Source organism: Protomyctophum bolini (assembly GCF_963924005.1).
Source record: "Protomyctophum bolini genome assembly, chromosome: 6".
Taxonomy (NCBI): domain Eukaryota; kingdom Metazoa; phylum Chordata; class Actinopteri; order Myctophiformes; family Myctophidae; genus Protomyctophum; species Protomyctophum bolini.
In genome coordinates, this window is record NC_137867.1 from 44,404,145 (window position 1) to 44,420,721 (window position 16,577).

Consider the following 16,577-nt stretch of genomic DNA (forward strand, 5'->3'; position numbering starts at 1 on the left):
TACTTTCTGTTCTCATGCTCCTTCCTGAATGGAACCGACTTCTTGCCTGCATGACACGCCTGCAGGACGTGAACGACGCGTGGAGCTTCCAGCACCCGGAGCTCTACGTTCCCGGCCAGCTCAACCTGTACTTCAACAAGGCGCTGTTCTTCAAGTGTGCGCTGCACAGCGTCTACAGCTCGCTGGTGCTGTTCTTCATCCCCTACGCCGCCATGCACGACACGCTGCGCCACGACGGCAAGGACATCGCCGACTACCAGTCCTTCGCCCTCCTCACGCAGACCTGCCTCCTCGTCACCGTCTGCGTCCAGGTACGTCCCTCCTCACGCAGACCCGCCTCCTCGTCACCGTCTGCGTCCAGGTACGTCCCTCCTCACGCAGACCCGCCTCCTCGTCACCGTCTGCGTCCAGGTACGTCCCTCCTCACGCAGACCCGCCTCCTCGTCACCGTCTGCGTCCTGTTGTAACCCTGTCTCTCCTCTCCCTCTGGGCCTGTTGTAACCCTGTCTCCCCTCTCCCTCTGGGCCTGTTGTAACCCTGTCTCCCCTCTCCCTCTGGGCCTGTTGTAACCCTGTCTCTCCTCTCCCTCTGGGCCTGTTGTAACCCTGTCTCCCCTCTCCCTCTGGGCCTGTTGTAACCCTGTCTCCCCTCTCCCTCTGGGCCTGTTGTAACCCTGTCTCCCCTCTCCTCTCCCTCTGGGCCTGTTGTAAGTAACCCTGTCTCCCCTCTCCCTCTGGGCCTGTTGTAACCCTGTCTCTCCTCTCCCTCTGGGCCTGTTGTAACCCTGTCTCCCCTCTGGGCCTGTTGTAACCCTGTCTCTCCTCTCCCTCTGGGCCTGTTGTAACCCTGTCTCCCCTCTCCCTCTGGGCCTGTTGTAACCCTGTCTCCCCTCTCCCTCTGGGCCTGTTTGTCTCCCCTCTCCCTCTGGGCCTGTTGTAACCCTGTCTCTCCTCTCCCTCTGGGCCTGTTGTAACCCTGTCTTCCCTCTGGGCCTGTTGTAACCCTGTCTCTCCTCTCCCTCTGGGCCTGCTGTAACCCTGTCTCCCCTCTCCCTCTGGGCCTGTTGCAGTTGGGTCTGGACATGGCGTACTGGACAGCGGTCAACACGTTCTTCGTGGTGGGCAGCCTGGCCATGTACTTCGCCGTCACCTTCACCATGTACAGCAACGGCATGTTCCTCATCTTCCCCTCGTCCTTCCCCTTCATAGGTGAGCGAGGAGGAGCCTTCACGCTACAATCTAATACAGTGCTTTTAGGTCATCAAACACTAAAAAGGTATATAGATATACTCACTATTTTCAAGCAGCAAAGTATAAAATATGACTTAAAGATGGAGTTTTTCATGTGTCTATGAGGTGACAGTACTTCATTAGACACCCTGGAGTCGTTTTTATGTGCAATGGTGTATTCACTTTGTATTCAGGGTTTCTTCCTGGAGGCTGAACCCTTGACAGTCAAACGCCAAACGGGCCAATGAAATAAACAGTAATATAGTCACATTATCAGCCCTTCCCCTAACCCCTCCCCCTTTATCATACAACTACAGCTGTGGGCTTCAGTTCAGGTGGATCACCATTCACCACCCATCACCACCCACCAGGCAAACCAGGCATACTTAATGAACTGGTGGGCGTGTCCACATAAAAGCATGATTTTAACAAATACTGTACACTTTTTGTGTGTGTGTGTGTGTGTGTGTGTGTGTGTGTGTGTGTGTGTGTGTGTGTGTGTGTGTGTGTGTGTGTGTGTGTGTGTGTGTGTGTGTGTGTGTGTGTGTGTGTGTGTGTGTGTGTGTGTGCGTGCGCGCGCTTCCAGGTACAGCCAGGAACTCTCTGAACCAGCCCAACATGTGGCTCACCATCCTCCTCACCTCCACCCTGTGTGTACTTCCTGTGGTCACCTACCGCTTCCTGTTGATCCAGCTCTGTCCCACCATCAACGACAAGGTGGGGCCGCTGGCCAATCACAGCGTGGATACTATTATGTGTGTGTGTGTGTGTGTGTGTGTGTGTGTGTGTGTGTGTCTGTCAAACATAATCCCGGCCTAGTAAATTTATCACAATAAAAATAAATAAGAAGCTAAATAGAGCTACAAGCTGATCTACAGATATCCACTATGTTTTTGAATAGCCAACGCGCGACACAGATGCATTCCTGCATGGTTTGAATGGGTTAAAAAGGGTTATTTTTCTCCACGTTTCTCCAGGTGATGTTCAAAGTCAGGCGGGCCAAAGCCACGCCCCCTCCGCCGCCCCGCCGTGCGCGCCTGCGCCGCACCAGCTCGCGGCGCTCCGGCTACGCCTTCTCGCACACGGGCGGCTACGGCAACCTGGTGACGTCGGCCCGCTACCTGCACCGCCCCGCGGCCGCGCGGCCCTCCGGCCTGGGGCCTCAGGCCACGGGACGGCCCACTATGGGGGGCTTCAGCCCCATGGGGCGCTCGGCCGGCTACAGCCCCACGGGACGGCCCCAGAACGCCAAGGTGCAGGACGTGGAGGTGACCTCGCTGCAGATGTATCGGACGACGGCAGACCTCTGATCTGCATGAGGAGGACGGTGGCTTTTGTTTTTGGGGGGGAGAGGCGCTTTTGGGAGAAAGACGGGCCAATCACGTCATAAACAGTCATGATGTGTGCCTTTGCACTGAGAGCGACTTGCTTCAGGAGTTGTTGGACATCCTTAGGGAACTCTCCAAGGCGATTCCCCTTGTTGTGCTACAAGAGTTGGCACTTCCCAGCCGTTCTACTGCTGTGTGAGCCACATTGGATAGCAACTGCGATCGTGTCATTTGAGGCTCTGTGATCATGTGTCGCGCGCACCAAAAATAGCCGACCTACAAGCTCACAGCGCGCCACATCGTGCCACGTTGCGAGCTGGTAGATCGGCTAGTTCTCGCGCGCAACCAACCACGTACAACTTGGAATTGACGGGAGAGGCAGCAGACTTTCATCCTTGACTGCCATTGACGCAAAATGACATAATTTAGTGTTTTCAGTGATTACGCTAGAGGGCGGGCGCTCTTCTCCAACACGGTGTCAGAGTGGCTTCGGAGCGAGGACCGTCCTCTGCTCCAAGCTGCTCCAGTCGAGGCCGCGCACCACATGTTGGAGCAGGCAGGGGGCGCTGCAAACACAGACAGAGGGGGGGGAGGAGTGGGCTGGGGGGGGGGAATCAATACGAGCGAATGCAGAGCAGGACAAAAGCCGCCTGGAGCGAAGAGCGGGTTTTCCATCCGCTCCACTCCGGGTTTTCCTTTCCGCTCCACTCCGCTCATAATGCTCTGCTCTCAACAGATCCATGCATTCAAGGCACGAGGGAACGTAAACATAGCCACCGATAGGCCCAAAGGGGCGTCTGGAGGCGTGGATCATATCATTATAATGCCTGTCACCAGGCAGTTGGAATTTAAGGTGTTATGCAATGCCATGAAGAACTAATTAACCGCTCGACTAAGCAAAAATACCTGTGCGTTCACACAACATCATGTAACTTGTCTGAACCACTGTCCTATACCCGACTCAGGGTCTAAATGTATCAGTGGAAGAGGATAGACCACATATAGGCTACTATTATACACCATATTGGTTAAAATGCTTTACCCATTAAAATAAACAAGTCCCCCGTTTGTAGCTTTAAAATGCTTTAGCCGTAAGTCCCCGTTTGTAGCTTTAGCCCATTCTGAACGGGAACCCATTTTGGTGTTAGCATCAGGTCCATTGGTCCGATCGACAACCTACCTCAAACCCTCACCCTAACCCTAACCTCCCCCGGGGCAGACACCTAAACCTAACCCAAACCCTCACCCTAACCCTAACCTCCCCCGGGGCAGACACCTAAACCTAACCACCCACCCTCTCCCGACCCCCAGCGCACCTCGGACCAATGCTCCTTCTGAGGGAACATAGGGCTGAGAGAACATAGGTATGACCCCGCTTTAGCTATTTAAAAATAGCGCGCTACGAGCTTGTAGGTCTGCTATTTTTGAAAAATCGAAGAGCGACTGACATTTTTAGAATCTGATCTCAGGTCAGAATGGGTTAATCAGACCAGTGTGTGTCCAGTGGAAACCTCGTATGAATCTGATCTCAGGTCAGAATGGGTTAAGTGGGAATGTTGCTGTTGGTTCTGTGGATCCTGTCAGTGGTGCTATTGGTTCTGTGGATCCTGATTCCTGTCAGTGGTGCTGTTGGTTCTGTGGGTCCTGTCAGTGGTGCATCCAAACAGAAAAGTCCTGTCTGATTGCATTAAACAATGTTAAACTCACCAACATTGCAGCTGTACGAAAAGCTTGAAGTATCCTCTATCTATCTGCAAAGTTTTTGTCTCATAAAAATCCACCATAGAAACGTTATGAGCTATACTTTCTGTCAAGAAATGCCCTGCATTTGATTATTTAAGCCAAGTGTCAGAGTTTGGAAGTGCTTGTTTTCAATAACACAACATTTTGCTGCCTCCTGCATTTTAACCCATTCTGACCGGGCACCCATTTTGGTGTTGGCATCATGTTATGCTTTAGCTATTGAAAAATAGCAGATCTACAAGCTCATATCGCGCCACCGAGTGGCGCGATACGAGCTTGTAGGTCTGCTATTTTTGAAAAATTCGAAGAACGACTGACATTTTTAGAATCTGATCTCAGGTCAGAATGGGTTAATCAGACCAGTGTGTGTCCCGTGGAAACCTCGTATGAATCTGATCTCAGGTCAGAATGGGTTATATGACATTTAGAAACAGGATGGAAAAATCATGCATGTGCATACTCTACATATCAAGCATTGGGGACTTTTATTTTAAACTTTGTATGGTTTACTTAAAACAGCAACCCAGTTGACGTCCTTACAGACAATTTTGTACCTTGTAAAGAAGTATTTTATCTTAATAAAATGATTTAAAACGACCATTCTCTGTTCATTGGCAGCTAGTTGTGTCAATAGTTTCAGTCAGCAACTTGTATCTCCAGCAGATGTCAGTGTTGGAGAAATGCTGTTTATTGCGAAAGCAGTGAGCTATGAGACCTAGTCCTAGCAGATCATGTCTGTGTGTCTGTCCGTCTTTCCGTCTGTCCCGCTATCCAAATATGGAGTGTGTTGCATCAGCAATCACTCAGCTCCATATATGGGCACAAAAGGGGCCAGTGATTTGTTTGTTGTGGACCTGGCCCCTTTTGTGCCCATATATGGAGCTGAGTGCGTTCGCTTCCCGCGTTCACGCGTCTTACTCGTTACTGGCCTCGATCAAGGGCGGCATATCCCCCTGACTGGTTCATTTTCACCAGTGGGGAAGATAATGGCCACCTCTCTGAAAACACACTTCGCCACCCCTTACCCCTTATCCCTAAACTTATTTGCCATTTTTTACTATTTTAAAACATTTTAAAATATTACAAATAGCTGATCTACAAGCTAACAACTTGTCGATGTAGATTGGCTAGTTATTGGCTATTAAAAAACTAAAAAAGGCAAATAAGTTCAGGGATAAGAGGTAAGATGGAGACCTTCACCCTGTGCTCCTCCTCATTCTCCTGGTCAACAACTGGAAGATAACTAAGAACTACAACATCCAGAAAGATGCCACACGTAGGCCTACCCTCCACCTTGCTGTTTCACGGGAGACGGATGAGGAGTAAATCATTATTATATTTTCATTTTTTTTTTCAAGCTTAAGTAGGTTATGCCTGTGAATAACCAGTTTTCCTTTATTATCTCAAATGTGTATAATTTATTGATTTGTTTTACCAATGTAAAACCACAGTAACCTATTTTTAAACAGCATTACCATCAAATAGAATAATAAACCAAATCACAACTTGTCACCTGTTCATGTGGTTAATTAATTGTGATAGATTGTACCTACAGTATGCTTATATTTAATTATATTTAGGCTTATAGATTAATATAATATAACCCTGTAGGCCTGTAAGAGCAACTGTCTGTCTGTCTGTATTCATTATTCAAAGGCAGTTAGACATCTCCTCCACCAGGGGGCGAAATGCATTAAGCATAAGGCATCGGCGGTGGCAGTGGTCTGCTCTGGACTGTGTCTGGCTCCTTTGTTGAGCATAACATATGACCCAGAAGTAAATAAGAGCACGGCGAAAAAGGACTCAGCGACCGAGGTACAATCTATGGGTACAATTCACATCCAGCGGTGCCGGTGAGCCATAACTCAACGTGTTTACTGCCATTTAAACCATTGTTTTGGGCTTTATTTAATGTTGAACTGAAAGGTTCGCTGAGCTACGAGAGAGAGAGAGAGAGAGAGAGAGAGAGAGAGAGAGAGAGAGAGAGAGAGAGAGAGAGAGAGAGAGAGAGAGAGAGAGAGAGAGAGAATAAATAGAATAATCTGTAGTCTGTTTTAGCTATCAGACTTTACGGAACTCCTACTATAAATGCACCATGTCTCTGCGTGTCTGTGTGTGTGTGTGTGTGTGTGTGTGTGTGTGTGTGTGTGTGTGTGTGTGTGTGTGTACGGTTGTAATGCACGTAACTCGAGAACCGTTTGCCCCACCGACTTCATATTCGACACACGCGTTCCAGGGAGTGCAGTGCCCGGACTCGCGTCGATCGGACCCACGGCGCTCCAGAACCACGCTCTGCCAGTGGGCCTAATCAACTGGGCAACTTCCAGCCTCTGCCTCAGCCAATTGATTGCCATGGCAACCCCACACCTGACCTGACAATTGATTAGCCTACTTAGTAACCAGTCAGTCCACTTGTCACAGTCTGTATCTGCCTGTGTCTGAAGAGGTCAAACTGAGTCCACTTTTCACAGTCAGTCAGTTTGTCCTCTTCACACACAGGCATATACAGAGATCTCCATGTGGGACACAGACAGACAGACAGTTAAAACGGGTGCTGTGACAAGTTATTATGACAGGTATTATTATTAGGTTCCCAAGTTGCATCGTTCTCAAGTAGGCCGGTATAGCCGACGGGCACAGCAGGCCTAGTCAATATGGATATTGAACAGGAAACATTGGTGCATGCACATCCTGGTTGGCACTGTAGTTTGCACTTGCCTGTAGGCCTAGTCTTCATACAAGTGCCATTAATCCAGAAAATATGGTTCCCAGATGTCCATAGTGCCCACCTGTCTAGCTGTCTTGGATTCCCACTCAGCCATGGTCTGATGACGAGTATACATTGTCAGAAGCACAGTGGCCTACATTATTAATAGTAAATACTAGAACTCGACTGGCTTCGGCACTCATCCAGGTGCCCACTCGCCCAGGTGCCCAGTTGTCCAGGTGCCCAACTAACTGTGCAAGTTGGAAGCATGCACTGTGGTTGTTTCCTATGGCATGCATTAGTATTTGTGCAAACAGTGTGTGGTTTGGTAGAAGAACAGGAATGGATAAACGGTCATACATCCGTTGCATAACTTTTCAATTAGGGTAGAAGGCAAGGCATCATTTCTACAACAGAGTAAGTTGCAAAATCACACTCGTGTGAAGTGAGCGGGGCCTTTCATCACATTGATGATGATGACGTCTAATTATGTCAACAACATGATGTCCAATCATGTCCCTCACATGTTCTCCCCATGTCCCCTATAGGGTAGGTACCCTCACATGTTCTCCCCGTGTCCCCTAGGGTAGGTACCCTCACATGTTCTCCCCGTGTCCCCTAGGGTAGGTACCCTCACATGTTCTCCCCGTGTCCCCTAGGGTAGGTACCTTCACATGTTCTCCCAGTGTCCCCTAGGGTAGGTACCTTCACATGTTCTCCCAGTGTCCCCTAGGGTAGGTACCCTCACATGTTCTCCCCGTGTCCCCTAGGGTAGGTACCTTCACATGTTCTCCCCGTGTCCCCTAGGGTAGGTACCTTCACATGTTCTCCCAGTGTCCCCTAGGGTAGGTACCTTCACATGTTCTCCCAGTGTCCCCTAGGGTAGGTACCCTCACATGTTCTCCCCGTGTCCCCTAGGGTAGGTACCCCCCCCCCCCCACCCAGGTTGTCAGAAGAAGTGTAGCGCCCAGGATTACATTGATAATTGACACTGGGTTAAAAAATGGGTTGCAAAATTGTGGGATAAAACCTATTTAAAAAAAACACGTGTTGTGTGAGCGGTGACCACCACAGTGTGACGCCATGTTGTAGACTATGACTAGGCCTTTACGATTCCCCAAAAATGCTTAGGACACCCGTGGTGTAGCGCACAACCAAAAGTATCAGATCTACAAGCTCACGCAGCGCAACACAGATTACACGCATAACTACATGTTTTTTTGTTTTGTTTTTCTACTGGTGATTTCCACAGATCGAGCACCAGAGACAGAGTGAGGTCCACATCGTATCAAGAGAGAGCGCCTGTCTGATGCATTGCTGCTACCTGTCCAAGTTGTACAGCATAGGTATGTACTGTTTAATTACTGGTTGTTTAGGGCCCGAGCGGTCTCACCGATGTCTTTTTTTGACATACAACCTATTGGTAACACATATAGTTATGCCACCAATGTGGACTTTCTTTTAATCGACCCAACACTAATATTCGTCTAGAAAAGCAATTAATGTGACTACCGCCTTCCAGTACTCAAGCTCCATTTATACTTCGCCGTACAGCGGGTAAGAAATAGCAGATCTACAAGCTCACAAAGTATTGTTGGATCTTATGACACCGGGGGACACACGTGGTCCTGCTGTGGCACACGCTTTGCACAAACTACAGCTGTAGACGGATTTCATTTTATGTTTTACAGCTCGTCTTTGAAAATATTATAATATATATATATATAATATAATACACGTACAGTAGTAGCTGTTAAAAAAAAATAGGAAAGCAAAAGCTATTCCCTCTCCTGTGCTCCATTCCAGGCCAATAGGCTTTTTGACTCCAAAGCTTTCAGGATGAAACAAAAACAGGGAAGACATATTTGAATATTCTCACACCTGCAGGCGGGTCTATTAGAGTAAGGTTTACTCCATAGACAACTCCATGTACAAAACATGGTTTCCTCTGCACTGTTGATTCCGATGCGGTTTTATCAACATTATTCAAGTGAAATGCGTTGGTTTGATAGACTATTTAACAGCAAACATTGCGCTCATATAGCTACCGGTACGACACAGGGATTTACCCAAGGAATAAAGGTTATATACAGTATAGGCCTATTACCATGATCATACAACTAGTCGACAGACAGACAGACAGACAGACAGACAGACAGTGTCAGTGAGCACAGCTGTCCTGTGCTCTCATTGGCTGTAATACAGGATTTCTCGAGACGTGGTTGCATACTGCATGATGTCCAGTCGGCGACAGAGCCAAATATCAAACATGCTTGATATTCAGAAACGGTCGGGGAGGCGTTGGCGAGAGCTTTTATTGGCGCTATATCTTCTTGAGGAGCTTTTCACACACAGCGAGCAAAACCACTGAGGATCAAAGGATCAAGGATCGGCGATCAAAGCCCGATCTTGCGTCAGATCGGGGGTTTTGTCGGCGAACGCCAAAAATGGTCCCAGACGGCATAATCGGAGCAAATATCGGGCAGTGTGTACTACGAGCCATTACTCAAGTTCATAGCCTTTATATACTGTATAGTAGGACTGAACCACATAAATACACAACATCCAGAAAATACAGAAAATGCACAATACAATAAGTATACAACAATATTTGAATACAATGTTCATGCAAAATAAACAGTAAATTTCATAATTCAGTGAATGAACAATATAAACAGGGACCACACACAGTAATGGCCCATACTTTGCTCTATACAGCATGTTCAGCGCAGGAGGAATATCAGGAATAGGAGGAATATGACTATTGACTATATTTGCCACTATATTCCGACAAATCTCAGCAGGCCCAAGGGAGAAGAAATGATCACTTCGTGCCGGTTCTAGGCCTTTAGAGGCCCCAAGCAACATCATTCAACATCTAGAAAAATCTGTAAATTTGCCATGAAAATGCTTCAATCTGGTGCACTTTGAGATCAAAATTAAGAAGCTAGGTGCGGGCCTCATGTGGCCAGTAGCCCATGTAAGGGATAGGGGATACATTAAAAAATATATATATATCTTCTCCCTGTGATGAGGCCCCCTCAGTGGTTGAGGCCCCAAGCGACCGCTTGGTTCGCCTATGCCTAGAACCGGCCCTGGGCTGGAGGTGATCACCAGACCCCTTCCCTTTTCCCCACTCTGTACATCCAGAATGTAGTTGTTCTTCTTCATGTCATGTCTATGAATTGATTGCGTAGGCCCTAAATGGAAACAAGACCGCAGGGACCATTTTTGGTGCTATCCCTTTCAAGGGCTTGACTGTACTCTGTTGCTGTTTTTACATTTCTTATTTATTAGCTAGTCGGCATGCTAATTAATTGATGAGTAAGTTGTCTGTCTCTATTCCCTGGAGTGTACAGTCGCTTCCTTGGAAGGTTTATTTCCCTTTTGAATTCTATTAATTTTTTGTTTTCAATTTTATTAAAGTGTCAAATTACAACAAGTGGTCTCAAGACACTTTACAAACCAACAAAGATCCACCCAGAGCAAGCGATATTGTGACAACGGTAACGAAAAACTCCCCTTTAGGACGAAACGTCAGGCGGAACCCGACTCAAAGTTTTTTTTATTTTTTTTTATGCTCTCAATGTTTTTCCCCACATAGGCCAACCCACATGTACACTTGATCAAATAAATAATATTGGTTGATGTAAAACTAATAACACCCTTTATTTAAAAATGTGTCCCAGTAAACAGGACGATCAAACTGTAAAGCAATTACCAAGACAGGGATCAGAGCCAATCAGTTTTGGCTTCCTCACTTTAATGTCTTCAATTTTTATCCTCACTTTTTAAGCCCTCAGCCAATCAAATCATCGCCATGGGGTACACACAGACACAAAGCATAGGAAAGTTGCTTACACTGCAATTGATTTATAATAATAATAATATCTCAAACTTACTGTACATAGCGCTTTTCTGAGTACGCTTTACATGGGGGGGGGGGGGGGGGGGTTTACAGAGGTAACAACAAAAAAAGAACAACTTTATTAGAAAAAAGAAATCAACACTAAAGGCTATAATAACATTTATAACTTAAACATTATGCATACAAAATTATATAAAAACGTTGACACCAGATAAGGAATAATATAGTGTAATGTTGCCTCTTGTCATAGTGATAGTGATATAGTGTTATTTAAATGTAATTGTTAATCATGTCAAATCAAAGTTACTAAAGTCCTTATTCTACTTCTTCCTTCTAATCTAGAGTCTACAGGTGAAGATGAGTTCTCCACACAGGACGGTTTCTTTTGAGCAGGAAGCTGAAGACTTTAAAGTCGAACCTGAAGACCACCTGGATCTCAGTGAGTGACAAGCTCTCTCTCTATATATTGTTATTATCGTAATAATGATTCCCTGGGCTGTGACGTCATGTGGATCAACCAATAGGAAGACAGATGCCATGTGGGTCAATACATCATCATCGAGTAGGGAGCTAGCTCAAGCCCACACTTTTTCTTCAGGAACGGTATTTTCCAGGTCATTACTTTTTTTTTTGTCCCTATCATTTTTATCTCACGATTTTGCAACCCAGTTTTTCACCCAGTGTCAATTATCTAATGTAATCCTGGGTGCTACACTTCCTCTGCCAACCTGGGGGGGGGGGGGGGGGGGGGGCAGCGGACTGACCTAATGCTTCCTTCTATGCATGAGGAGTCCAAGCTGCTTCTTTTCACCTGACAGGGGAGAGTTTCCCCGGCTGGACGTAGCGCGTGGAAGGAACACGTTATTCCGACCAGCTCCGTTCCCCTCCATCAGGCGCCCCGGCTGGCCATTACTTGCGCAAGCAGAGCGAAGGTCTAAAGGGTTTAGAACAGCAGTTGTAATAGACTGTAGTAGTCTAGTTATAGCTAGAATAGTTAGTAGCAGTACTTGCGCGCTCTGCTTGCACACAAGTAGGCCATGTATGTTTGAGTTAAAGCGACGCCCAGTCTTCAACCCAACTCAGTTGGACTGTAAAATAGAAAAAGGATCTTCAGACAACAGTTATCTGCCAGTCTAGTCTACCATGTAAAGTTTGGAAAGTAGTTATAGACAATTGGAATAAAATCTAGGCTTAATAATTGTTTTTGAGGGGCACTAGCCCCTCCAATGCCCAGCTTTGTTTGTTTGTGTGAACACAAACACAATGATTCGATTGGCTGATTCACTCCATAGCGATGATTTGATTGTCTGAGCAAAGTACATATTGAGGATAAAAGTGAGGATTTGATTAAGTGAGCGCCCCTCACTTCACACAAGTGTGATTTGTCTTTTCAATTAAACTAGGGGTGTAGCGATTGAAATCAAAAAAACATTTTAATTAACATTCATACTGTATCCGACTGATTACGCTCATCCGAAGGAGAAATAAATTGCACTCGTGTGAAGTGAGGGGCGTCTTTGGGGCCACACACAAAGTCCATAAACTTGGCTTCCACATGACGTCACGGGGGGCATGAATAACACAAACATAATAAGTCCATAGACATGGCTGCCACATGATGGAATGAGGGCTAGCGCCCCTCACAGGGCTCCAGCGTGCGACCTATTAAGTCGCATATGCCACTTAATTTCTTAATGTGCAAGTTAAATTTGAACGAGGTCGCACCGGTGCTACTTATTGCTTTCACTCCCAGCCTCAACCATGAAGCACGGGCGTTAGCGCGATACTAAAATATGACTTTATTCTCGCTCATTCCATCGAGTCTCGCCTCCTCTCTCTCTCTTTCTCGCTCCCTCTCTCTCTTTGCCTGTCTGTCTGCACCGGTCTGCACACGACACGCGTGAGTCCAACAGTGGCGGCACGCTCACACTGATCAACCCCGAAAAGAACGAAACAAAGATTTCAGCATCAGCTGTACATAAGTTTCCCTGGAGCGCACACATTTTACAACTGGGATGATGATGCTGTGCATTGCTGTCGCTGAATCCACGGAGACAGCAGACACAGAACATATGGGTGACTGCGCCTCGTCCCCGACCCCAAACACGGTAAACTTGTTGTTGAAAAATAGCTTCCAATAGCTTGTTATTTTGCGTCGAGTAGCGCTGTGTGCAGGCTGCATACATGATCGTCTCGAACAAAATACATCTCCCACGTGAAACCTGGTATATTCTTCGTCGTACGACGTGGTGTTGCATGCTGAAAATAGCAGATTTACAAGCTCACAACGCGTCGCGTCCACCACACGTTGTGAGCTTGTAGATCAGCACATGGAAATATGCAGGCTGAGACGTTTAGAAACTTTCCCCTTCACAATAAAAGCACATCAGCTTTCATTATCCTTATTGGCCATTAGGTTGAACATGCCCATGCAGAAGAGTGGGCACGTGGGCACCTCAGTGTTAAATATCCTTATTGGCCATTAGGTTGAACATGCCCATGCAGAAGGTAAGGGGTGTGTCTCATTTCTGTTTCATATACAGTAGCCAAATGATAATAACGATATGGAAAAATACACTATAGGTTAATTCATTATAATAATTTCCTATAGAATGTGTGAGTGAGAAATATTCCATGTTATGTGCTTAATTTAAGGCATTTATGCTTTAGCCAAGAAAACCTTTGCTAGCCTTGGTGATAAGGTACATGTATTAATACCACGCTGCGGCGCTATACAAAGAAAAAGTTGGTGCTACCTAATTTGTGGTGGCGCTACCAACTGAAAAGGTAGGTGGCACCAGTGCTACCTGTGAAAAAGTTAGTCTGGAGCCCTGGCCCCTCATGAAAGGGGGAAGTATTTCAAAGATGACTCTTATCTAAAATTCACTTTAATCCCAGTTATGATGTATCTTTTTATATTTTGCCCAGACTTTCTGCACCTCCCTGTGTCTAAAGAGGGTTCCCCTGAAGCGGAGAGAAGCTCCAGTCTTGTCCAGGATGAGTCAGAGCCACCACATATTAAAGAAGAACAGGAGGAGCTACTACTACTACCAGAGGAGGCTGATGGGTCATTACTAGCAGTAGAACATGAAGATTATGAAAACCGAGAGACAGGGCAAGTAGCCAGCACCTCAACTGAACACATGAAAACACAAGCTTATGTAGAATACTGGGTACCGTCGCAACCAACTAGTGATGACCAGCTCCTCTCGTCACACTGTTCTGAATCTGATGCTGAAGACTGTGATGATTGGGAGGAGACCAGGGAAGGTCATTCAGATTTAAACAAACTCAATATATTTCCCTCAACTGAACACATGAAAACACAAGCTTACTTAGAATACTGGGTACCATCACAACCAACTAGTGATGACCAGCTCCTCCCTTCACACTGTTCTGAATCTGATGCTGAAGACCGTGATGATTGGGTAGAGACCAGGGAAGGTCAATCAGATGTAAACAAACTGAATGTATTTGTGAAAGGACAAAACGTTGCTTTGAGCAACACTCTGTCCCAGGACCACACCGCCGCTGAACACATGAAAACACAAGCTTATGTAGAATACTGGGTACCATTACAACAAACTAGTGATGACCAGCTCCTCTCTTCGCACTGTTCTGAATCTGACACTGAAGACAGTGATGATTGGGTAGAGACCAGAGAAGCTCAGTCAGATTTAAACAAACTTAATGTTTTTGTGAAAGGAAAAAACATTGCTTTGAGCAAGGACCTGGAATCGTCAAAACAAACTCACTCCACGAGAGGTCACACAGAGAAGAAAAGCTTTAGTTGTACGGTGTGTGGCAAAATGTTTGATCGAAACGGACAATTGAAAAGACATACAATGATTCATACAGGGGAAAAACCCTTTACATGTACTGTCTGTGGCAAAGGCTGGAGTCGCATGAGTTATCTAAAAGTGCACATGAGGACTCATACAGGGGAAAAGCCCTTTACTTGTACAGTCTGTGGCCAAGGTTTTGGTGCAAAAGCTCTTCTAAAAAGGCACACGACTATCCATACAGGGGAAAAGCCGTATATTTGCACAGTTTGTGGCAAAGGCTGTATTTACAGATGTGAACTAAAACGGCACATGCGTACTCATACAGGGGAAAAGCCCATTACGTGTACAGTTTGTGGTAAAGGCTGTGGTCAAAAAAGTCATCTAGAGGAACACATGCGTACTCATACAGGAGAAAAGCCCTTTTTGTGTACAGTTTGTGGAAAAGGCTTTAGTGCAAGGGCTATTCTAAGAAAACACATGAGTACCCATACAGGTGAAAATCCATATACTTGCACTGTTTGTGGCAAAGACTGTGTTCACAGTGGTGAGCTACAACTGCACATGTGTACTCGTACAGGGAAGACGCCCATTACGTGTACAGTTTGTGGCAAAGGCTGTAGTCACATGAGTTATCTAAAAGAGCACATGAGGACTCATACAGGGGAAAAGCCCTTTACTTGTACAGTCTGTGGCAAAGGTTTAGTTACAAAGGCTGTTCTAAAAAAACACATGACTATCCATACAGGGGAAAAGCCGTATACTTGCACAGTTTGTGGCAAAGGCTGTGTTCACAATAATGAGCTAAAACGGCACATGACTACTCATACAGGGATAAAGCCCATTACTTGTACAATTTGTGGTAAAGGCTTTAGTCAAAAGAGTCATCTAGAAGAACACATGAGGACTCATACAGGGGAAAAGCCCTTTCTTTGCACAGTTTGTGGCAAAGGTTTTGGTGCAAGGGCTGTTCTATGGAGACACGTGAATACTCATACAGGGGAAAAGCCTTATTCTTGCACGGTTTGTGGCAAATTGTTTAATCTAAAGGGACAATTGAAGAGACACACAATGATTCATACAGGGGAAAAACCCTTAACATGCACAGTCTGTGGCAAAGGCTGCAGTCACATGAGCTATCTTAAAGATCACATGAGGACACATACAGGGGAAAAGCCCTTTACTTGTACAGTTTGTGGCAAAGGTTGTAGACGAAAGAGTCATCTAGAAGAACACATGAGAACTCATAAAGGGGAAAAACCATGTACTTGCACAACTTGTGGCAAAGGTTTTGTTAATAGTGCTGAACTAAAAGAGCACACGAGTACACATACAGGGGAAAAGGCCAAGCCCTTTTCTTGTACAGTTTGTGGCAAAGGCTGTAGTCGAAAGGCTCATCTAGAAGAACACATGAGGACGCATACTGGGGAAAAACCCTTTCTTTGTACAGTTTGTGGCAAAGGCTTTGGTATAAGGGCTACTCTAAACAAACACATGAGTACTCATAGAGGGGAGAAGTCGTGATCAAGAGTGAGTTACGAAGGGTTCCGTTAAGTCACTTTTTGTGAATTGTTTCAGATGTTTAGTCAATCACATTGGTGCAAAATTTAAACACCTCTAAAATCAGTAGAATAATGTCAAGCATTAGAATTAATACATTTAATATAACGTGGACTAGAATGCATCGTACACTATTCATACAGCACTTCCTGTTGTCTTGACACGATGCTAAGGAAGACATTATGATAAAATGTTTCTCTGTGCATAAAGAAGTAAATAAAAGTATGTGGAAGGGACATTTATTGTGTGCCGGCTGTTTTTTGTACAGTTTGTTGCCAAGGCTTTGGTGTAAGGAGTGTTCTAAAAGTTACCAATTGGTTTCTGAAGCCAAGAGGATTTAGGTCGCAAATGACTGCACAT

At 45.9% G+C, this 16,577-nt stretch overlaps 1 protein-coding gene and 1 long non-coding RNA gene across 2 annotated transcripts in view; both read left to right on the forward strand.

Annotated features, from left to right (window-relative positions):
• The window catches only part of LOC308317421 (phospholipid-transporting ATPase ID-like), a 63,081-nt gene extending 59,947 nt beyond the window's left edge, over nucleotides 1–3,134 (forward strand). Inside the window, exons 25-28 of the mRNA XM_080766404.1 lie at nucleotides 66–311; nucleotides 1,070–1,208; nucleotides 1,816–1,946; nucleotides 2,207–3,134. Coding sequence (XP_080622530.1) covers nucleotides 66–311; nucleotides 1,070–1,208; nucleotides 1,816–1,946; nucleotides 2,207–2,539 — 849 coding nt within the window. The 3' untranslated portion in view covers nucleotides 2,540–3,134. The remainder of the gene's footprint in view (nucleotides 1–65; nucleotides 312–1,069; nucleotides 1,209–1,815; nucleotides 1,947–2,206) is intronic.
• A 2,935-nt stretch (nucleotides 3,135–6,069) lies between these two features.
• Nucleotides 6,070–16,253, forward strand: LOC308317427. The gene is made up of 4 exons (XR_013964254.1): nucleotides 6,070–6,153; nucleotides 8,260–8,353; nucleotides 11,218–11,314; nucleotides 13,804–16,253. It is a non-coding gene; the product is annotated as an uncharacterized lncRNA (long non-coding RNA).
• Nucleotides 16,254–16,577: the final 324 nt, after the last annotated feature.